The 24,670-nt window shown below is 38.3% G+C and overlaps 1 protein-coding gene across 1 annotated transcript in view; it reads left to right on the top strand.

The window, feature by feature from the left end:
* KAT6A (lysine acetyltransferase 6A) overlaps positions 1-24,130 on the top strand; it is a 114,448-nt gene extending 90,318 nt beyond the window's left edge. Inside the window, exons 9-17 of the mRNA XM_080797494.1 lie at positions 2,211-2,326; positions 8,253-8,394; positions 9,986-10,147; positions 11,211-11,304; positions 12,987-13,218; positions 13,942-14,149; positions 15,330-15,932; positions 18,496-18,808; positions 21,103-24,130. Of these exons, the coding sequence (XP_080653620.1) occupies positions 2,211-2,326; positions 8,253-8,394; positions 9,986-10,147; positions 11,211-11,304; positions 12,987-13,218; positions 13,942-14,149; positions 15,330-15,932; positions 18,496-18,808; positions 21,103-23,822 (4,590 nt within the window). The 3' untranslated portion in view covers positions 23,823-24,130. The remainder of the gene's footprint in view (positions 1-2,210; positions 2,327-8,252; positions 8,395-9,985; positions 10,148-11,210; positions 11,305-12,986; positions 13,219-13,941; positions 14,150-15,329; positions 15,933-18,495; positions 18,809-21,102) is intronic.
* Positions 24,131-24,670: the final 540 nt, after the last annotated feature.

Below are 24,670 nucleotides of genomic sequence, written 5' to 3'. Positions count from 1 at the left end.
AAACAGTTATACTGGAATTGGATATCCACTTTTACATCGGGCATCCGCCTGGAAGAGCGACGAGCAGCTGATGGGAAAGCCCTCAAACAACAGGCAGTGCCTCAGCAGGTGCATCTTTTCAGCTTCTGTGCTTTGTATCTAATCCTTGGCTCGGGAAGTTGTTTTCTGTTACTTGGTTATTCTGATACTTTCTATACTATTGATCTTGTTATTTTGAGCATTAAAGTTAGGTTAAAAGATGCTGCTTTATGAATTAGAGTACTTGATTCTGGAAGGTAGTTTAAAAAACAGTGTTTTTATAGCCTTTTTACAAAGTTTTAATTTGGTTTCGAGAAATGAAAAAAATCTTATTTTAACCTTGTCTTGTGTGTGTTTGTTTTTAATGATTTTTGCATTTGGAAGAGCCCCAGTACTCCTTGGTGTCATAACACAATTGATCCAACTGAAAATGATTGTCTTTTGTTTTGAGATGGCTAAGGAAGAGGTTGAGGTTTTTCCTGGCTGTCTTCCAGTATGAAACCTCAGATAAGTCCCTTGGCCTTTTTATAAAAGAATGATTAGAAAGGCCGGGGAGAGGTCTCCTGTTAGTTGTAGTGAAGAGGCTTCTTCCTATGAATTTACATAAAACAGTGAATAAAAATATCTTTTCTGTTAAGTCAGTGTGTAGGGGAATCTGAGGCTGTGTGTATCTGTGGGCTCCAACAAGAGACTTTAAATAAATTTCTCTAGTTTTTAAAGCATAAAGTTGAAGGATAATATTGGTTATTCTTTTGATGAAAGGTTATTAATACTGTATTTGATTAGACTAAATTCTTTTTCTTAAGTCAGTGTTGTTGTTGTTGTTTTTAAAGATTTTATTTATTTATTTAATTTAGGGAGAGTGGGGGAGGAGGCAGAGGGGAGGGAGTAGGACAAGCAGACTCTGAGCTGAACATGGAGCTCTATGTGGAGCTCAGTCCCACAACCTGAGATCATGACCTGAGCCAAAGCCAAGAGTGGATACTTAACCAGCTGAGCCATTCAGGCACCCCAGTGCTAAGTCTTAATGTTTATAGAATATCCATTATATTACAATATATTACAGCATATCCATTAATAGACAGTATGTTATATGCATAATATACTGACCCATATACATATATATGTGTATGAATATTTTCCTCTATTGATTATAGAGCAAATCAAATTGCCCTTGAATATAAGGTTTTAAAACCTATCTTTGTAGTCTTCAGCAGTGGCTTATATTTAAAATGCTGGCGTGGAAGTCATAAAGGCTTTACAAATTCTTCTTCTTTTAGATAATGTAGTTCAGGTTATTGCAGAGACGGGGGCATAGAGATTGTTTTCATTATAAACAGAAGGTAGATAAAAGGGGTAACAGTTTGTGTATAACAGCATTTTGTTGTTGTTGATTAAATCTATAAAGAGCTACTTATGAAGGGAATTGTAAGGGCAGTGTAAAATGAATTGAAGACTCTTTTGATACTTGTTTTGTTTTATTCTTTTAATATTACATACTTTCCCAAACCAGAAAGTCACTCTTTTCTCTATGTGCTCACATGTTCAGTGGGTTGTTTCTGTTGTCTGGTGAGGCAGTGTGTGTATGACCTTGGCAAGTGTTCAGAGCTCCTTCTCCTTCCTTGTTAAAAATTATTCTTTGTCGGGGCACCTGGGGGGCTCAGTGGGTTAAAGCCTCTGCCTTTGGCTCAGGTCATGATCCCAGAGTCCTGGGATCGAGCCCTGCATTGGGCTCTCTGCTCAGCGGGGAGCCTGCTTCCCCATCTCTCTCTCTGCCTGCCTCTCTGCCTGCTTGTGATCTCTGTCTGTCAAATAAATGGATAAAATCTTTAAAAAAAAAAAAAATTATTCTTTGTCTTACATCCCCAAATGTCAGCAGCTTCTCTTTAACAACTAAGTCATTAAGAGAGTGAGTTTAATTGCGGAAAATATTCGCAGTCTTATTAAATATGGAAAATGCAATGACACCGGTTGCATTTGGTTCTAAAAGATTTATTAGTATTTTTTGTTCTCCGCTTGAATACCCTGTTTACAAAAAAATAATACAGCTTGTTTCAAAACTTGTTAGTTCATTCCTGGCTTTTTTTTTTGTTCTTCTGAATCCCGAGAAGACAACATTTAATTTCAGCTTTTTAAGTATCTTAGTAGATTTCATTTAGCTGACTTTTGTGATGTATTTTTTGACTGTACAGAAAGTTGGAGTGACTGGTCCCCCTGATCCACAAGTCCGCTGTCCCTCTGTCATTGAGTTTGGGAAGTATGAAATTCACACCTGGTACTCCTCCCCATATCCTCAAGAATACTCAAGGTATGTTTTCAGAGACCCTTTACCTTCTGTTTCTAGGTTCATAGAACTCACAGCTAGATCTTGAGGACATTTTAGTCCGCTCATCTTCGTATATTTGAGGAAACTGGTGACTCTTAAATGTCCATAGTAACAGCATATTTTGGCAACCACTTAATCCCAGTGGGCTTTCGATTTTCTTTTCTGTAACCTGTCCAAAAGCTGTTATTTAAAATTGGCCTGACACATGGTCAGAACGACAAGGGGAACATTTTTTCTTTAAGAGAAATTGCCTTCATACTTCACACTACTTACATGTAAATAAAGTTTCAGTGAGTAGCCTTTTATCTCAGTTTTTATAATTTAACAAACTTAGTGAATGGTTGGTTTTCCCAGGAATAATTGGACAAATGGTATGCGATACTACTACATGTAAGTAGCTTGGGTTTCCAGACATAGAAAGTAATCAGTCACCAACTTTTTGGGGTGAGGCAGCATTTTTAATAAGGCCAAATTGGTTTCATGACTCAGTGCTGACATTTATAAGCTGTATAACCTTAGAAGTTACCCAGCTAGCCTGTACCTCAGTTCCCTCGTCTGCAAAATGGGGGTAAAAATAATACTCACCTCAGAGGCTTCATTGTGGTCATTAAAACATGAATTAAAACATGTAAATCACTCAGTAATGTCAGATATTTTTTTCCTTTAGCATTGAAATTAAAAGAGTTGAAAAATAAGTTTGGTCAAAAAAATTAAACTTTGTAGTATAGCAGTCACATTAATGTTCTGTTTAATTTGTAAACTACTTAAGCCTCAGGTTTCCCATTTAGCAGAGTGTTGTAAGGAATAATAAGGGCTCTATGAGTTAAACTCATGTTCAGAATACTCTCATTATGTGGCTTTTTACCTATCTAGTAATAGTCCTACTCCAAAATGTTAGCACAGGTAATTATGTTATTAATTTATTTAGTGTTTTACAGTATAGAGAGTGCTATAACATGGTTTATTTCCAGAAGCTGGGAATAAGCTAGTATGTTTGTTAAAAAAAACTAAAACTCAGTATTGTTTTTACTTTTTCTTTCCACATACTTTGATAACTGGTTTCCAGATGTAAGCAGAAGTAGAAAAAAAAGGAGTGAGAATGTTATTATGGACACAGACCTCAGCAACCAAAAAAAAAAAAGAGAAAGCCAAACTTCAGGAAGCTAACACACAAGCTCATGAAACAGCGATTGAGAGCCAATTATTGTAGGGTTAGTTAGCCCTGAACACTGTGTTAGATCTGTAAGGCAGCACTCTGTTTATATCATGGAATAACGAAAATTAACATGAGTTTGTTAAAAGAAGATTACATGATATGTGATTATATATTTATATATGTTAAAAGAGGGCAGGAAATTACTACTTACAGAACTCAGGTACTTAAGACAATTTCTCAAGAGTTCTGGATATTCAGAGAATTATAGGACCAAGAAAACCTGTGGCCTTACGTTGTTAATGACTGCACTAAATTACTTCTGAGTTATTTTCTTAATACTAACATTTTTGAACACTTTTTGAAAAATTCAGAATCATGCAAGAACAGAACAATAACAGCAAATAAAAAGAAAAGATCCCAAAAGGAAAATCTTTTGGGAAGTGGGATTGTGCGTTATTTCCCATAATATCTAGATATTTGTGTGTGCATCGTATGTTAACTAATCTTGCATCTCTGACCTAAAAAACAAAACAAAATGAAACAACAACAGTAAAGCCACTAATTTTGCTTCATTTGGAACAGTACGATTTGGAATAGTATAAACCAGAGTTTTAACCCTAAATTTCTCCAGCAGAGCCATGTGATGCTCATATATGGCAGACAGGTTCATAGAGAACCTTCTAAAACATGACGTAAATAGGCTGAAGGCAGGAATAACTGTGATCATGGGATATCCTACTCCTGAACTGTTTAGAACTTCATAATAACCTTTTTGCAAGGAGATCATATTGAAATCCTAAAGGATGAGTTCCATGTAATTGAGGAGCTTGGGAAGTTTCCCCTCCCTTTTGATCTGTTCCTGACTTGACTTAATGCCTAGATTACGTACAGCTCCAGTTACTAAAGACCAGGATCCTTAAGGACTTTGGGTGACCATTAAATGATGAAATAAAATGAATGAAAGGAGAATAAACTATTCATAATATTAATCATAAATTATTAGTAGCTTTAGTTACTATCATTGAGCTTGGTACTGAACTAAAAATCTGTGGAATAATTCTGTTAAAGGTAGCTATTACTGCCTTCATTTTCCAGATCAGGGCCCAGCAAACATATTCAAGACCATACAGTTTATAAGTGGCAGGACCAGGATTTTATCTCACTTTTCTCTTACCACATAGCCATAACCTTTAACCACCAAGCTTGCACTACTCCATATGGCATCTGTATCCACATTGATCTCACATGGCTTTTACCATAATCTTTGATTTAAGTAAAACTTGATAGAATTTTGTTGTTGTATTAAAATTTTACTACAAGTAGATCTATTATAAAGACTACACAAATTGCTACTGTCTTGGGCAATGTTTAGAAGCCGAGAACATACCATGGGAGTTCCTGGGAAGAATATTTACATCAACCCAGAAGTAAGAGAGGCAATGCTTCTAAAGTGCATATAGTTGTGGCCCAGTCCTGACTTCACATGTAAGGGTATCAGCAGAGTGGCTGACTCTAGAATCATTTCCAGATATGGAAGCAACACCCCATGATGCAGCGAGGCCTATGTGCTCTATCAGGAAGACAATGACAAAAAGCAACACCCAGCAGTATTCTTTAGGGCTAAGAATATTCATACTCTCTATAACTATACTTCATTGTGTGTGATCTGATGTTCTTTCTGTATGATGTGTTTTTTTAATGAAAGAACTTCGGCCATAAGTACTATTATTAAAACATTTTGTTTTTCTAGGAGTTTTATCAGATGATTCCCTTTAGACTAACAGTGTCATCCCAGTGGGCTTGGTTATAATAAAGTAAGAGGCTTTATTTTAAAATGTTTTCAGCAAGAACTGAATTGGAATCAAGTAGATTATGATGCTCACTTTTACTTTATTAGTTTTGGCATACTAAGATTTGCTGAAGTTTTTTTTTAATCAAGAAAATACCATACACCTTGCTATTCCAAGGAAATAGCATGTACTTAAAGTTTACCAGATAAGATTTGGCAGTAATTTTTTTTTATAGATTTCGTTCCTTCTTGGGTTTTCTTGAACAACTTGCTTACTGTGAGAGCTTTAAAAATTAGATCTTCTTTCATTGACCTTACGAAATAAGTCGTACTTTATTTTCATGTCTTTGTACCAAGACCTGAAAGTTAAATTTGATGCTTTTAACATTGGCATTTATCTTTAGCACAATCTGGAAAGTTTAGTGGTCTGTCCCTCCCTTCCTTTTATCCCGGGCTTTTGTTTATGTTTCTCAGATTCACATTGTAGGAAATACTTAGTTGTAATATTTAGCTCTCAAGACTAAACTGTATTCCCAGATTCTTTTTTATCTTTGTGTTGCAACAAGTTAAAACTCCTCATTGAGAATATAGCACAGGTAAATAAAGATAAGGTAATTAGAAGAAGGAGGCTGCCATTAATTACCCAGGGAGAACCTCCTCCTGTCCTTTTCAGAAGAAGAAATTACTCAAAATCCACATATTCAGGAAAATAGTCTGGCAGTTGTGGGTCAGCTCTGAGACTCAGTTAGTATATCTGGTGCCCACGTTAGATGATGAAATTTATAATTGGGGCCATTTTGTTCTGAGATTTTTCAATTCTGGTGGTAAAGAAGGAAAAAGCTGTCTAGTCTATAGATAGACTGCTATTCTCTGAGCAGTGGAATTTGAGGCAGCATGCAAAGGAAATAAGCAAAGTCACCTAGGAAACCTTTCTCTTCCGTGGTCTTGGCTCCTGTTTCTTGACTTCAATTTGCAGTGTCAGTTGTTATTTGTTTTACTCAGTACATTATTTTGGAATGACTTTTGTACTAATGACATAACTTCAGGTTGTATTGGTTTGTCTAATATGAGAGATTTTGGAAACCAGTATTAGATACTGTAGAGACTTAGAAATATTATACCTCAGCAGTTCTCTGGAAGCTTTTAGTGTGCTCTGAGTGACAGTTTTTAAAAGTAAGTTATGTGGTTGTATAGGAAGAATGAATATACAGTGTAAATTCCCAGGGGAGAAGGAAAAAAGTCACATTAATGCCTTTTTCCACCTTTATTTGAGCGTGAAACACTTAATACGTACAGAACTAGTGCTCCATGAGTACACCTTGGTAAAGGCCTCAGTTGAATATTAAATGTTTTCAGATAAAATATAATTATGTTTTAAAAGTGGCTTCTAAAGTAGTACTTGAAAAAATAGTGTGGTCTTCACACTTCAATTAGACATTTTTGTGTGTTAATCTACTTTTTCTTCAATTCTAGTGTGATCTTTTTAAAGCCTAACTATCCAAACTGATAGCAACTAAATTAATGAGGTTTATTAACTTATTTATTTGAGAGAAAATGCACTAATGTGTTTGGGTTATAGGTTTTGTCATCATATCTAGTATTTTTGTATATGCAGTTTTTAATGATAGTATCAGATCTTGGATTACCAAGACATGACCAGTTCTGGACACAGTTCAGGATGCAGAGAAGTCTCTGTACTGAGGATAAGTGAGGTGTATATTTTGTAATAGAAGAGCCACATGGTTTTCCGGATTAGACTAAAATAGGTATAAAAGCCACTGGCCTTTAATTTAGGTTATATTATTTCCATTACTTTATGAATTGATCCAATCACTTTATTGTCTTAGCTCCTCATAAAAGAGAGCTAAAGAAGTCCTGTTAAATAACTGCTAAAATAGCATGACTATTGCATAAATATAAATTCATAACAGAACATCTGAAAGAACAGTTTTAACTTATATTTCATTTGTTGAATGATAGACTTTTAAGTTGCAGGATTTGATGGGGTATTTAACCAGAGGCAAAGCCAGAATTTCAGGGGTAGAAGGAAGGAGGTAGTATAGTATGTCCTAACTTGAAAAGACGTATTATTATAGTTTTATACTTAAGATGTATAAAGTCTGCTTTTATAATACCCACTTTATATCCATTTTACTCAGCACTCTCTGCCTAGTGCACCTAGCACAAGGTCTGACACAGTAGTATAGTTGACCCTTGAACTATGCTGCGGTTAGGGGCACCTCCTCCCCATGCGGTCAGAAATCCATGTATAGCTTCTCACTCCCCTAAAACTTAATAGTCTGCTATTGACCAGAAGCCTTACCAATAGCATAAACAGTCAAGTGACACATATTTTGTGTTACATGTACTATATACTATATTCTTTCAATAAAGTAAGCTTAGAGAGAAGAAAATGTTAAGAAAATCATAAAGAGGAGAAAATACAATTATACTGCTGTACTGTATTTACCAAGAAAAATCCACATATGGGTGGACTCACACAGTCCAGATCCATGTTGTTAAAAAAAATAAAAAATGGAGGAATGATCACATAAAGGAAGACAGAATATATACCTTGACAAAATCTGCACTTATTGGGGTGTTCTGAAGGCAGGCTGTATTTTCTACTTAGTAGAGATTATCAAGGAGGGAGGAATATGAGATTTTCATTGTCTGCCAAGTGGGTAACTTAAAAAAGCCTGGGAAGTATTAGTCTAATAGGAAGATCTCCGAATTGGGTATCTTTACTTCTCACCCTTGCCTTCCTAACAATTAGTTGGATGCCATTAACCAAATTAGTTTTATTTTTATAGTTTGTTTTCTCTCTTTCATTTGATTAATGGGGATGACAATACATTCTCCACCTTCTTACTTGAGTAGTAATGAGAGTCAAAAAGGATAGTTGTCAAAGTTTACAGACTTATAAAAAGCCCTGTCTTTTTTTGTTTAATTGTTATTTACAGGCTGCCTAAATTGTATCTTTGTGAATTCTGTCTAAAATATATGAAAAGTAGAACTATTCTCCAGCAGCACATGAAGAAATGTGGTTGGTTCCATCCTCCTGCCAATGAGATTTACAGAAAAAATAATATTTCTGTCTTTGAGGTAAAGTAGATGTTTTATAGTTGTCTTCCTGTCATTTCAAATATAGTGCCATCTGTTCTGTATCTAATTGTACTTGGGTTTTTTTGAAATGTTATTTTACTGTTGTACTCATGATTGAGTCCAGTAATTCAGCTATTACGATGAGAAGCAGAATTAGGCCAATCCAAATGGTACCAAGGTCACACAAGCTTGATCTCAGAATAAATTATTCTGTACTTCAGGATTTCATTTGGCATAAAATGCCAACTGATTGTTTATGTTTAGATGTGATAAAATTGTCTTAGAATCTATGAAATAGTATTTAAATGAAAAAAATTTCTCTTGTTCTACTTAAAGGAATATTTTGTAGAGGTATATTTAATAGCCATAGTACACCTTATTTTGTAAAGATACAAAAATATATATATTTTTTCGCTTCATCATGAGGATATGACTTAGGCTGTGTCTGTGATTCTGTGTTGTTAGTCATGGGTTTCTAGCTTCTTGATCCTCAATTCTGTGGTGTCATTGCCAGGTGTTAATTGAGTACCTGCCATGTATTCAGTTCTGTTAATGACTGTGATGATAGGATTTCTGATTGTTGGGATCTGCTCAGTCTCTAACTTTCTTGATTTTCTCTACACCTTCATTTTAGGTGAGCAATAGTGAAGCTCTTCACCTTGCGGGGAGGAGGGTGGGGGTGGTGTACAGTACTGTTTCAGAATACCCAAGAGCAAACTGCTTCTCACCTTAAGCACATATTGTTGTGTATTTTAAAAGAAGTAATACTAAGTTACTGAAATTCTTGAGTAGGTTTCTGTCCTGAAATGTCAGTGTCTTGGGGTTTAATGTGGGCATCCACTGGCCTTTGCATAAAAGAACAAGCTCTGGCAAGTCCCAGCAACACAGGTGTGTGTCAGGAGAAATACCCTGTAGTGCTCCTGATCTTGCCAACCCAATTCCAAGAAATATCTCATTTGCCAGGTTCCTACCTAGGGAACCTGCTTGGCGCTTCTGGCAATAGTTAATATTCCTGAAAACAGCTTTGTTTGGGGGTAAATCTGATCATGGTGGTCAGACTGCAGTGCTTCTGGCTGCTGGCATAGATAGGGCTGTAGTTACACCTTGTTTTACTTAACAAATGTATTTTATTTTTTTAAGGATTTTATTTATTTATTTGATAGAGATCACAAGTAGGCAGAGAGGCAGGCAGAGAGAGAGGGGGAAGCAGGCTCCCTGCTGAGCAGCGAGCCAGATGGCGGGGCTCGATCCCAGGACCCTGAGATCATGACCTGAGCTGAAGGCAGAGGATTAACCCACTGAGCCACCCAGCCGCCCCCCCCCCCCGAAGTGCTATTTTTAAAAGGGTCATCATTTCCCTGTCTAGCTAATCATACTTTGTTCAAGTACAGTATTTTTATATGCTCAGTTGTCTTAAAACAGCAGGTACCCTAATTCTGCTGTTGAAAGGATAGTTTCTAGGTTCTGGTCACCGATAGCTTCTCTTAGACTGGGCTGTGGATACTCACAGATATTTGTAAATGATGTGTATTATTATTCTAGAACTAAAGAGCCACTTTCCTGATGATTTTGTTCTATTATTTTCCTCTAGGTTGATGGGAATGTGAGTACCATTTATTGTCAGAACCTGTGTCTCTTGGCAAAGTTGTTTCTTGACCACAAAACACTCTATTATGACGTGGAGCCATTTCTTTTTTATGTACTAACACAGAATGATGTGAAGGGCTGCCACCTTGTTGGCTACTTTTCTAAAGTAAGTATATCAGCTTAAAATTTGTTTGAATTCACATGGAAATCTGAAACACTTTGTCAGTTCTCACTGGAGACACTACACAATGCAGCACCTTCTGGGTACCATCTAACTTTTTGGAAAGGAAAATAGAAGGAACATTCAGAAATGTACCAAGTGCTTGAAGGTGCTTAGTAACATTCAACATACTGTACTCTCCTAGGAACATGGGCTGCCATTTATACTCAAGAGAAAAAGTTTTTAAAAGACTTCTATTCCCACGGTAATAACTTACCATGAACTTGTGAAATAAACACAGTCATTACCTCTGTGAGCTCCTCCTCAGTTTAAATATTCTCTTCTAGTTTAAATTTGAAGAATAGAAATAAGAATAAGATGCCATTTTTATTCAAGGATATTTTCTCTCCTTCCTGTAATCTTCCATTCTCTTGGGGAGAACAAAAGGTATTTTTTTTTGTAGTCAAACAACATAAAGATGTACTTTTATTTAAGCTAGACTATGAAAAAAATCTTACGTGTATGAAATAGTTACATGGAAATACCAGCTTTAAGTATACCAGTTAAGTATACTTTTACATATATTACCTGAGTTTTAAATGTGTCTACACCCGACATTTTGAGATTGTTTTTTGTGAAGTTAGGTACAACCAATGGGAAGATGGGACTGCCCTATGTAGCACCAGAGCAGGAAATAAGAGAATCTTTAGAGTGATAGATGAATTTTCCCATTTTTAGAGTGCCACACTGACTCATCATTTATAGCTTTGCAGATTGATTGGGACTCAGATTCCTCTGCGCATTTTAGGCAGTGGCATACTGTTTCTGAGTTACAGATGGTGTTAGATGGCATAATTTTATTCTTACTCTCCTGGGAAGGTTGCTTTGTGGGTAATGGCAATGACTTAACATTGTCCTGTCTCCTCCCAGTGGGGTTTTTTTTTTTTTTTCTTGATATGCGTGCTATTCTCAAAGGACCAGGGCTTTGGTTTTGATTGTTAGTCTTTGTTTCTTAATAACATTATTATTCAGTCTTACTCGCATGTTGTTCTAAAATCTTCTTTACTAGGAAAAGCACTGCCAACAGAAGTACAACGTTTCCTGTATAATGATTCTTCCCCAATACCAGCGTAAGGGCTATGGCAGGTTTCTCATCGATTTCAGTAAGGATTATAATAATATAATTTTTCATTATCTCTTCTTGTGGACCTTCTGTATATATATATTTTTAGAGATTTGTAGATGTTTATTGGTTCCTAGTATCTTTCGTCATACTGCAGTATGGGACTTTGGAAACCTAAAGTCATGAATTTTTTTCTTTTGATTGGACATGAAGTATTTTAAAATAGCATATACCAAATGCCAGCTTTGTGTGATCTATTGCAAATACTTTGAATTTTCAACTCTTAATTTACAGGTGGAACTTACTTTTATGATAATTCTAACTCACAGCAATACTCAATACATTGTATAACTACTTAAGCTAGTGCAGTAAAGAAATACAGCACTTGCCTTATATTTGTTACCTAATAATCTGAGAAAATTTTTAGTAACTTTTTAGTTACGGGCTCTACCTAGTGGTTGAAACAACGCAGTGCACCTTAAAAAAATCTTAAAAATAAATGGCATAGGAAATACTTTAATCAGACGTGAAAGCTAAACAGCTCTAAAAAGTCATTATAGAATTTGAATTTTGTTTTACGTGTTGATATTCTTGCTTAGAAAGTAAGTATATGTTTATAATAGATTTTATGTTAATTATAACAGTGATTTTTGAGGGAATATTTTGATACAGGCAGTTTTTCTAAATATTAGATGATTATATCATTAGTGTTAAGAAGTTAATTCTCAGAGACTGTACTCCTGACCATATTTTACTGGAAATATGTGCCATTGATTATTTTGTATGTTTTCTTGGCCTTCTTAGATTAGTAGTAGAGAGTGCAACTCAGATTATTTCCTTTAATATCAATATATTGTTTTGAAAAAGGACTCATGTTTGGATGTGTTATGCCATTTTTGCCATTAAGTAGCAAAGTTAGGGGAAAATATTTTATTATGCTAATTAGTTATACTTTTGTGATACACAACCAGCAATCTCCGATTGCAGTATTTGTTTTCATTTGCTTTTCCTAATGTAATCTTTATTTTCCCACATAACCATTCACAGACTGCTTTTAGTAGTTTGATGACAAAAAACTGCATTTCTTCTGCCATCTACATTGTCACTGCTCTTAGAATTTATACCTTGCTTTTTCTGTTTTTGAGAGTCCTGTTCTAGACAGGAGGACAGATACCACCATACACTCGCAGGGACACCCTCACGCTGACATCCTTGCTCACTAAGAGTTAGGGTGAAAGGTCAGTGTGAAGGGTGCTTTGGCTGAAGTGAGAAATTGCCATCTGATTCACTCACAGAAGAACCACAGTCTTAACAGATAGGATTACCTAAAAAACGAAGGCATTCTTTTGTATTGTTCAACAGTTCAGGTATAGCTGTTGCCATCTGGTGGTCCTAATAAAACATGCAAGGGAGGTTTTCCCCACATAAAATAAAAAGCATTATTACCTTAATCTTAATGCATCATATTAATATGAAATCCTCTGATTTTTTTTAACGATTTGAATATTTTAACAATGTGATTTATAGTACGTATGGACAAAGTAATACTTAACTAATGTTCGGTATATACAGATTACATAATCTTGTGCAAATGTGTGATGAAATAATTTTTCAGTTTTGTTCTATACTACTTAGATTGGTTGTGGAAGAGGGAACTGTTATTTTGGTGAATTAGCCTATTTTAGGCTCTCTGACATATTTGTGATTTGGGGGTTTCTTTAGGTTATTTGTTATCAAAGCGTGAAGGCCAAGCAGGGTCTCCAGAGAAACCATTATCCGATCTAGGTCGTCTTTCCTACATGGCTTATTGGAAAAGTGTAATATTGGAGTGCCTTTATCACCAAAATGACAAACAAATCAGCATTAAAAAGTTAAGCAAGTTGACTGGAATTTGCCCTCAAGACATTACTTCCACACTCCACCACCTACGAATGCTGGACTTCCGTAGTGACCAGTGAGTATCACATCCCTTTGTATACTTTCAAAAGATAATTAGATGGAGATGTTTGGATCAGGCAGCCAGATTATCAGTGAAAGGGCATAAACAAATGTAAGTGGTACATTTGGTGATCCTGAGACACCATTTTTGTTTCTATGATATTTGATACCATTGACCACATTTTTTTTAAAACTGTTTTTTTCTCGTCTTCCTTCTAACTTTTGGACCTAAGCTGTAGAGGCTTTTCTTTTCTAATACTAGGAGTTCCTTCACAATACAAGAAGTAACGACTTTAGAAATAACGTCTAATAAAATATATCCATGATTTATTTCTATATAAAGTGGTACAAAATACAGGTTAAAGGAATGTCAGCTCACCCTTATCTAGAGGGGTCAGGAAAAGATCACAGAGAAAGGAAGGAGGCACTGGGCTGGAAAGATGGAGGTTAGGAGATAGGATACAGGAGAGTAGCAGCAATTGCAGAGGTGGGAAGTGTGAGACAGTGAATGTTAACATCACTTCATACATTGTTCTCATTGAGCGTGAAGTAGCTGGCCAACTTCATATTTCCTAACCATCTCATATGGTGGCATATTTCTGTATTTCATGCTCCCAGGTGGGCTGTTTTTGAAGCATTTGTCATCATCTCCAAGGTTTTCTGGGAGTTATAGCTCCATATTCATGGTTAGATACTCCTTGTACGTCGTTGATTGCTATAAACTTTGCTCTGGTTCCAGATTTGTGATAATTCGCCGGGAAAAACTTATCCAGGATCACATGGCAAAGCTTCAGCTGAATTTGCGACCTGTAGATGTAGATCCAGAATGTTTGCGCTGGACTCCTGTCATTGTCTCCAATTCTGTTGTCTCCGAGGAGGAAGAAGAGGAGGCTGAGGAAGGAGAAAACGAAGAGCCGCAGTGCCAGGAAAGAGAATTAGAGACAAGTGTAAGGCCATGAGTAGTCTCTCTTTTTGATGACAGAAGGCTCTATTTTTGGTTTTCATGAGTATTTGTGATAATGTGTTACAATAACTTAGACCAACACAGTCAATTCACATTAGAATTTCAGTTGATTTCAGTGATAGAGATTTCAGGAAGACTGGGTTTTGTTTACTTATTTGTATATTTTTAAGCCTTGGATCATTTGGAGACCTTCAAATTTGTTACAGTGTGTTATTTAGAACTAAGAATTCCATACCAGAGTGCTGATAAACGGCTAAATTTTAAGCTGTGTGGCAGTAATTGAGGAATCTGGATCTAACTTAATTCTGACCATTGTTAAAAATAAAATGAAGATCCCTTTTCCTTAAAATAAAACATTAAGGAAATAATGTAAACGTGTATGTTTTCTAGTAGAGCACTAAATAATTCAGTGGGTACACAAATGTCTTTAAGCCATTAAAGAGTTAATGAGGGACTGTAAAACATTGTTTAGTGTTCAGTATTTTTCTTCATGTGATGCATATCTTTCTCTGTTCTTTTTTTAAGCTGTGCTTTCGTCCTTTAAAAATCTATGTCCTCCTTTGATAAACACAGTTTCACGCCCATTTAATGTAATTTAATTTTAAAAATGAAATTAAATATTCAGAATAAAAATAGATCAAAATAATTACATTTTCTTTCATTTTTTTCTCACACCCCCTTTCTCTTGCCCATGCCCCCGAACCCATCTCCTCTCTGTTTATAAATTTTATTGCTGAGAAATTTGGTAAATTATATCACTTAACCTTTATAAGAACAATGCTATTCACTTTGTCTTTTGAAGGTGGGTTGCATAGTGGCTAAGAGCACTAGCTCTTGGGTCAGACTGCCTGGGTTTAGATCCCAGCTTCCACATTTGCCATTGCATGCCCTAGGGCAAGTTACTTGTATTTCTTGTGCCTCACTTACCTTATTTATAAAATGAGGATATAATAATAACACTTCATAGTATTGTTGTAAGGATTAAATGAATCTTATAAAGCATTTAAAACAGTGCCTAACACATGAGAAATATTCATGATAGCTATCAAATAATACTTTCTTTTTTAAAGCTCGGTTTCCTTTCTCTGTATTTAAGAGGTCACATAGGTATAATCAGATAAGACTGCAAAATTAATCAGCATGGTTTTATTTTCTGAAATCAGGTGGGAAAGTCTGCATCTCGGGAGAACAAAGAACAAGATTCTTATTCTTCAGTAGAAAGTGAAAAGAAACCAGAAGTCACGGCACCAGCCAGTTCCGCACGTCTGAACAAACAAGTCCTTCCCCGTGATAGTCTTCCTGTAAATAATCAGCCATCCCGTAGAGGCCGCTGGGGGAGGAAGAACAGAAAAACCCAGGAACGTTTTGGTGATAAAGATTCTAAACTGCTCTTGGAAGAGACATCAACTCCTCAGGAACAATATGGAGAATGTGAGGAAAAATCAGAAACCTCCCAAGAACAATATACTGAAAGTGAGGAGCAGTTGGCAGCCTCTCAGGAGCAGCCAAGCCAGGATGGGAAGCCAGACATGCCCAAAAGAAGACTAAGTGAGGGGGTTGAGCTGTGGCGAGGACAGCTGAAGAAGAGCCCCGAGGCACTGAAGTGTAGATTACCAGAAGGCAATGATAGACTGCCCCGTCGCTATAGCGATGGTGACAGGGCTCTCCTCAGAGGCTTCAGTGAGAGTAGTGAGGAGGAAGAAGAGCCAGAAAGTCCTCGGTCCAGCTCCCCACCAATTCTTACAAAGCCCACATTGAAGAGAAAAGTAAGGCTTTTCTTTTGACTTCTTTTGACTCGTCTGTTCTTTCCCCAGTGGCAGCTTATTATGTACATCTGTCTATAATGGAGTTCTGAAAAAGTAAATATAGAAATTGTTAGTGTGTTAATTTTTTAGACTTTATGTCTCAGTATATTGTAGCTTATGATCTTCCCAGTGAACATTTGAAACGTGGATATGGCTCCTGTGGTTCATGGGAATGAACGTAGACGTCATAAACTTACTTAAGGGCTGACAAACTGTTTTTCAGCTTGCTGTTTTGATGTGGTAATCTTGACTTTCAGGGATTTGTCAAGTATTTTAAAAGTACGTATAAATTAGAAATGCCTATGTTAGAAAAGGAGAAAAGTATCTGACAGCTTGATGGACAGCAGTGCCCTAGGTCAGGGTGCTCAGAGAGGCTCTTCGTCGTAGGTGGGGTGGGACTTTTTTCCCCTGTGTTCTCTTGTCCCCTCTCCATCTCTCCCTTTTTTTCTTTCAGTCGTTCAACTTAACTTGGTTTTAAAAATATTTTCTCAACTTTATCTTGTCGTCTTGCAGATTTTGAATGATAGCCAGTTTATAAATGTGTTGTGATCATGAGTTCTGGCAAACTGTCTGCCGGAACTGTCCCAGGCTGTGGAGTGAACTTAAAGCATTGCCACAAGCCAGCCAGAGCCCAGCCCCCTGGATGAGCCACCTCGGAGTAGCGGGGTGACAGCTTTCATCCAAAGCAGTGAAACTGTTCCTTTCCTTAGCAGAACCTTATGGGGGGGAAAAAAAAGCATGGCTATATATAAAAAAATAACTTTTTAATTTTAGAACAGTTAGATTTATGCAGTTATTGCAGAGAAAGTACAGAGAGTTCCTGTATTCCTTACAGGCAGTTTCCCCTGTTGTTAACCTCTTACATTGGTATAGTATTTTGCCACGAATAGTGAACTAGTATTTTTTTTAAATTGAGTCCATACTTCATTTAGATCTCCTCAGTTTTCCCGTATGTCCTTCTTCTGTTCCAAGACCTCATCTAGCACACCACATTACACATACTAGTCATGCCTCTGGCCTCTTTTGGTCGTGATAGTTTTTCAGACTCCTTGTTTTTGATGACCTTTACAGTTTGATGACTACTGGCTAGGTATTTTAGAATGTCCCTCATAATATTAGAATGGGGTAATATGTTTTTGGGAAGAAGACCACAGAGGTACAGCGTCATTCTTACCACATCATATAAAGGATGTCTGATATATATATGTATGTATACACACGTACACACACCCCAAACATGATAGTATTATTATCAGTATGACTTTTCACTATTGATATCAGCCTTTATCAACAGGTTTGAGGTTGTGTTTGTCAGGTTTCTCCACTGTAAATCAGTCACTCCTTTTTTCCCCTTTCCTATACTGTACTCTTTGGAAGGTAGGTAGTCATTGCCATTCCCACCCATCTCTTTACTTATTCAAGCACTTATTTATACCAGCATATACTCAGATATTTACTTTATACTTTGAGTTATACCCAGCAGTACCACGTGATTTAATTTGTTGCTCAGATTGTTCCAGCGTTGACCATTAGGAGTCTTTAAGTTTTGCTCCCATGTCCCTTTAACGTAATGCATACTATCATCATTGTAAGGATTTTTTGTTTTGTTTTGAGCACTTCCTTAACTTTCTAGTACTGCAGGATATTCTTGGTTCATCTTGTATATTTCACGTCCCAGTCCTAGAGTCAGCCATTTTTCCAAAGAGCATAGTCAGACATGCTTAACCTGGTTTGAAAATTGTACTCTCAACTAAAAGGACTAGTAAATTTAAATTTGAAGTGGAGAAAAACTCAACACAGGCCAACTCTGCAATTCATTACATGTTCAGGAAGAATGTATCTTTGCCATTTCAGGCTTGTATTCCCTATTTATAAGATAAAAGGTTTGCTATTTCCCTGTGTAAACATGAGAATATTGTAACAGGCAGTGAGATCATGCACAAAATAATTGACGTCCTTAAAGAGATTCTCTTGACTGGGAGTCAGAGACTATATTTTACAACCATTTCTATACTGACTGGATGGATATGTGACCTTAAGCAAGCCCTGTAACCTTTCTCGCCTCTATAGAATGAGGGATTGGATTAGATCATTTCTGGTGCATCGTCTTTATCATTTTGTTGTATCTGTTACGAGCTATGAGATAAAGTGGGGTTTTTTTTGTTTTTTGGTTTTTTTTGTCTTGAGGTAAAGAGATGTTAAAGGACTAGCTTCTGTGTCATGTCAGTATTGAAATAGGCATTTAAATGTAACTGAACTATTAATAAGGGAATTATAATATCTCCTCTTTGGGCATGCCTTTTATAAAGTTTTATTCAATTATCCAACATCTTTCCGTGATAACTATGTGTAGCATCTTACTGTAGTATTTTGAAATAATACTCAAAATGTCTCTTGGCAAACAGTATACACATTTTATATATGCTTATTTTGTTAGATTCAAAAACTATTCATTATGTTAATAGAAATGATAGCATTCTTTACTGTAAATAAAATACGTTAATGTTCTTCCTCTTTTAAATAGAAACCAATTCTTCACCGAAGGAGGAGAGTCCGAAAGCGCAAACACCACAACAGCAGTGTGGTCACAGAAACTATTTCTGAGACCACGGAGGTGTTAGATGAACCTTTTGAAGACTCTGACTCTGAGAGGCCAATGCCAAGATTAGAACCTACATTTGAGATTGATGAAGAGGAAGAGGAAGAGGATGAAAGTGAACTCTTCTCTAGAGGATACTTCCGTCGTCTCTCCTCACAAGATGTGCTCAGGTGTCGGTCCTCTTCTAAGAGGAAATCTAAAGATGAAGATGATGATGAAGAGTCAGATGATGCTGATGGTATGTTTTACAGAACTGTTGCTTAGGGTAGTTTTATTGTTTTTAAAGAAACAGGCTGTAAGTGATAGCTGCACACCCTTCCACCAAAAGGCTGAAAAAACGACTCTCCCCACTAAGCAAGTAAAGGACGGCCAACTTGGTAACCTCTCAGAATTTGTGTCAAGTATATCATCCCCATTTTTTCTTTGAGCCCTCTGTCCTTTTAAAGTTTTTTTCTAGTTTCCCCTTCAACATAGGACCAATTTTTGCCTCTGCAGAAAGTATCTTGCTCTTAGGAAATTATTCTTTTTGGCCTAATCCTTTCTCAGCCATTATCTGAATCTTTAGTAAATGGATGTATTGGACTTAGCATCAGGAAAACATTGAAATAATAACCCTTTACTAGAAGGTACACTCCATGTACTTACCTGTTTGTCTAATTGTTGTATGCTGACTGCTTAAAATAGGCATTTAATAAATATTGTTAAGTGGATACATGCTAGGAAGATGGTTCTTTTTTTTTTTTTTAAAGATTTTATTTATTTATTTGACAAACAGAGATCACAAGTAGGCAGAGAGGCAGGCAGAGAGAGAGAGGGGGAAGCAGGCTCCCTGCTGAGCAGAGAGTCCCATGTGGGGCTCCATCCCAGGACCCTGGGATCATGACCTGAGCCGAAGGCAGAGGCTTTAACCCACTGAGCCACCCAGGTACCCCTAGGAAGATGGTTCTTAAATAAGATCAGATTCGTATAAACTGGACTTGCTTCAGGATTCCTGATCAGGAATCCTTCTGAATCATATCTCTAATGTGCCTTTCTCTGCGAGTAGTAAATTTCTGATAAAAATGGTAACAGTGCCTCAGGGTGGTTAAGTTTTATGGCATAGTGTAGAATCTGGTGATTTACTTTTAAATAGCCTTGTCATTTAGAAATAAAGAAACTGGTGGCCAGTATGTGTGCTGGGTCACAGACTAGTCATTTACATCCTACCCTAAAGTTTCTGCCAGTGCCTCATGCTGCCTATATCTGCGGTGTTTGCCTTAACTGGAGTGGGGGTGGGGGGATCAGACAGTGCTTTTTTTTTACTTTGCTGGGTGAATTTTAAGTAATCTAGTCGTCCACTCTTGATGGAATTATAGCATTTATTTGTTAATTAATTGAGATTTTTATTCTTTAAAAATCAAATTTGCTCAATTTCATATCCAGTTGAAATTTGTATTTTCTCCGCTCTCACATTTTTATTTAAGAAATACTTGTAATATAGTGATAAAATGACTGAGTGCTTTGCTGTGAGTGATTTTCCGCAGTTTTATTGTGTTACACTTTGAGGTATATAATGGGAAACCAAAGATTTATTGTGTAAATTTGGCCCTTCAGTAAAATTCTCTCTTGGATCATTGTAGACTAAAATAATATCCCCTGTTTAAATTCTTGTTGACTTGGACAAATTTTCTCTGATGGGGCCATTTCATGTCTTTATTTTCACGTTATTGCCAACCGTGCCTTTTTAGCTTCCTCCTCAAAATCCTGTCTCTTGCCTTGGTGTTCTTCCCTTTAAAAATTAATGGGAAATGTGAATGTACTTAATGCCGTACCACACCGGACACCTGAACTTGGTTGAAGTGCTACATTTTCTGCTATGCGTAGTTTACTACAATCTTTAAAAATAGAAAAAAGTAATGGGGAGAAAATAATGCTAATGTGAAATTTATTTCTAATAAATCATTGTCATTGGTGCTTCCACTTTTTCTTCAGGTCAGTATTTGTCTAGTACTAAATGCCTTGCGGCTGTTACCATACAAACACAACATCAATTGAGCAGTTATTCATGTAGAATTGTTCAGTCATGGTCTGGGGTAATTAACTCATGATATTACCTGAAATAATAAGGAAACCAGAGAGAGAATATAAATTGCAAACAGGAAAAAATAAAGAAAGGAGCTGATTTTTTTACTTACACAGTAAAGACCGCTTGTCTCCGTTTTCTAGAGGAGAACACTGACCTGTAGACTAACTTTCTAAAGTTGGGGATGATAAACCTGAACTGGTTTTAAGTAGTGGGAGGCAAAGAGTGTTGACCTGGGTTCTTTCCTTGTTCTGCCAACTCACTGCTTGACTTCAGAATAGGTCATTATTAGGTTTCCCCTTTACATTCTTAACTTGAAAGTGAAGGTAATCAGAAGTTTGTGATGATTAATAAAACCGTTTCTGTTGCACATGTGATCTCAGAAAAAGGCACTGGTACATACAAATACAAAATCTTGTAACTTTTTTTTAATGTGTTGTTTTGTTTTATTTTTAATCCCTCCTGTATAGATACTCCTATCCTAAAGCCAGTATCGCTCTTGAGAAAATGTGATGTGAAGGATTCTCAGCTTGAGCCAGATACATCCACACCTATGAAGAAGAAAAAGGGATGGCCCAAAGGCAAAAGCCGCAAACCAATCCACTGGAAGAAAAGACCTGGTCGCAAACCAGGATTTAAGTTGAATCGGGAAATCATACCCATTTCTACTCAAGAATGCATTGTTGAGCCCATTGTTCCCATTCCTAAACCGGGACGTAAACCCAAACTTCAAGAGAATGAAGAAACTGTTGAACCAAAAGAAGACTTGCCTTTAACTGAAGAAAGGAAGGAAGAGGAGGAGATGCACGTGGAAGCAGAAGAGGTTGAAGAGGGAGAAGAAGAAGATACAACCAGCAGTGAAGTTAGAGCAGCTTCTCCAGTGGATAGCAACAGTCCCGAGACCGAAACGAAAGAACCCGAGATCGAAGAGGAGGAAGAGAAGCCCCGTGTTTTAGAAGAGCAGAGGCAATCAGAAGAGGAGCAACAAGAACTGGAAGAACAGGAGCAAGAGGAAGAGGATGAAGTGGCTGTAGAGACAAACCAGAATGAAGACCATGATGCGGATGATGAAGATGATGGCCATCTGGAATCTACCAAGAAAAAAGAGCTAGAGGAGCAGCCCGTTAGAGAAGATGTCAAGGAGGAGCCCGGTGGTCAGGAGTCTTTTTTAGATACTAACATGCAGAGAAGTAGGGAGAATATAAAGGATAAAGATGAAACAGACCCAGATTCTGAAGAAGAACAGACTTCCCATGAAACATCCATGGTATCAGAGCATATGCCAGGGTCTGAGGATGATCATGAAGAAGATTCAAACTCTAAGGAAGAATTAATTGAGCTGAAAGAGGAAGAAGAGATTCCTCATAGTGAACTGGACCTGGAAACCGTGCAAGCAGTGCAGTCTTTGACTCAAGAGGAGAGTAACGAGCACGAGGGAGCCTACCAGGACTGTGAAGAAACTCTGGCAGCCTGTCAGACCCTGCAGAGTTACACCCAGGCTGACGAAGACCCTCAGATGTCCATGGTTGAAGACTGCCATGCTTCGGAACATAATAGTCCAATCTCTTCTGTTCAGTCCCATCCCAGCCAGTCGGTCCGCTCGGTCAGTAGTCCCAACGTGCCTGCGCTCGAAAGTGGTTATACCCAGATCAGCCCGGAACAAGGATCCCTGTCCGCACCCTCTATGCAGAACATGGAGACCAGCCCCATGATGGATGTGCCTTCCGTATCAGACCACTCTCAGCAGGTGGTGGACAGTGGCTTCAGTGACCTGGGCAGCATCGAGAGCACCACGGAAAACTACGAGAACCCCAGCAGTTACGATTCTACCATGGGCGGCAGCATCTGTGGGAATAACTCTTCGCAGAGCAGCTGCTCCTACGGCGGCTTGGCATCCTCCGGCAGCCTCACCCAGAACAGCTGTGTTGTCACTCAGCAAATGGCCAGCATGGGCAACAGCTGCAGCATGATGCAGCAGAACAGCGTGCAGCCCGCCGCGGCCAACTGCAACATCAAGTCACCTCAGAGCTGTGTGGTGGAGAGGCCTCCAAGCAACCAGCAGCAGCCGCCGCCCCCGCCACCCCAGCAGCAGCAGCAGCAGCAGCCGCCGCCCCCGCCGCCGCAGCAGCCGCCACAGCCGCCGCAGCCCGCACCCCCGCCGCAGCCGGCCCCGCAGCCGCCGCCGCCCCAGCAGCCGCAGCAGCCGCCACCGCCCGCCCCGCCGCCGCCCCAGCCCCCGCAGCCACAGCCCCCGCCGCCGCCGCAGCAGCAGCCCCCGCTGTCCCAGTGCAGCATGAACAACAGCTTCACTCCCGCACCCATGATCATGGAGATTCCGGAATCGGGAAGCACGGGGAACATAAGCATTTATGAGCGGATTCCGGGGGACTTCGGGGCTGGCAGCTACTCTCAACCGTCAGCCACCTTCAGTTTAGCCAAGTTGCAGCAGCTGACTAACACCATTATGGACCCTCATGCCATGCCTTATAGCCATTCTCCTGCTGTGACTTCCTATGCAACCAGTGTTTCTTTGTCTAACACAGGGCTGGCTCAGCTGGCTCCGTCTCATCCATTAGCTGGGACCCCTCAAGCACAAGCCACCATGACGCCGCCCCCGAACTTGGCCTCCACCACCATGAACCTCACGTCACCTCTGCTACAGTGCAACATGTCTGCCACCAACATTGGCATTCCTCACACACAGAGGTTGCAAGGGCAAATGCCGGTCAAGGGGCACATTTCCATCCGCTCCAAATCGGCGCCGCTGCCCTCTGCGGCTGCGCATCAGCAGCAGCTGTACGGCCGCAGCCCACCAGCGGTTGCCATGCAGGCCGGCCCGCGTGCGTTGGCTGTTCAGCGTGGCATGAACATGGGGGTTAATTTGATGCCGACCCCCACCTATAATGTCAATTCCATGAATATGAACACCTTGAATGCCATGAACAGCTATCGAATGACACAGCCCATGATGAACAGCAGTTACCATAGTAACCCTGCCTACATGAACCAGACAGCACAGTATCCTATGCAGATGCAGATGGGAATGATGGGGAGCCAGGCCTATACCCAGCAGCCTATGCAGCCAAACCCTCATGGAAACATGATGTACACTGGCCCCTCCCATCACAGCTACATGAATGCTGCTGGTGTGCCCAAGCAGTCACTCAATGGACCTTACATGAGAAGATGAGCAAGATGAACTTGCAATTAAAAACTTAAATATATATAAATAAAGGAACCTTTTATACTGACAAACCAGAGAAAAATGGACCTTTTTCCAGTTAAAATATTGCTGTAGATTTAGAGGAATTTTTCTTTGGTTTATTTTATTTTTTAGAAAACCTGGTCTTCTCTTTTTTTGGGTTCATTTTGTTCTGGGTTTTGGTTTTCTTCACAATCTTGAACATTTTACAATAGAACTCATCTAAAAATGGATTTGGGGATAGGGGAAACATGCACAAAAATCTTTTCATAATTAAAAAGAGCCTTACTTTCTTTACACACCACATGGACAGAATTTGTGTAAAAGTGAATTATCTTTATTTTATTTTAAGATGTATGTTTCCCCTCACTGTTTGCAGCTCCCAATGTTGTCACTTTTAAATGTTATATATACATCTCGGGGGGTTAACCAGACCCTTTCCTCCAAACCCAACCTTTCATTTCCTACTTCATTCCAGCAGGAGGCACTTAAGGGAGACTCGGACGGGGACATGGAGAACAACCCAAGCTCCTTAAACTTATTATTATTGTTAATATTATTATTATTATTATTATTATTAATAAAGTGAGGCAGGAAAGTGCTTCTCCTTTTAAAATCCCCTCCACTCCCTACACACACAAACACACACACACCCACCCACCTCTTGAAACCTTTCCCCAAGAATGTTTCTTTACAGATGGACTTCATTGAAATGTTTGTTTTTCTTAAATCAAGTGTAATATAATTTTTTTCTGTTGTTTTTGTTTGGTTTTTTTGTTTGTTTGTTTACTATTCCCACTCAGCACTCAGAGACACAAAAATACTGTAAGTCTCAA

The sequence above is a fragment of the Martes martes genome (assembly GCF_963455335.1).
Source record: "Martes martes genome assembly, chromosome: 2".
NCBI classification, from domain to species: domain Eukaryota; kingdom Metazoa; phylum Chordata; class Mammalia; order Carnivora; family Mustelidae; genus Martes; species Martes martes.
The sequence above is the reverse complement of the archived record's forward strand: the minus strand, read 5'-3'. Positions and strand labels throughout refer to the sequence as shown.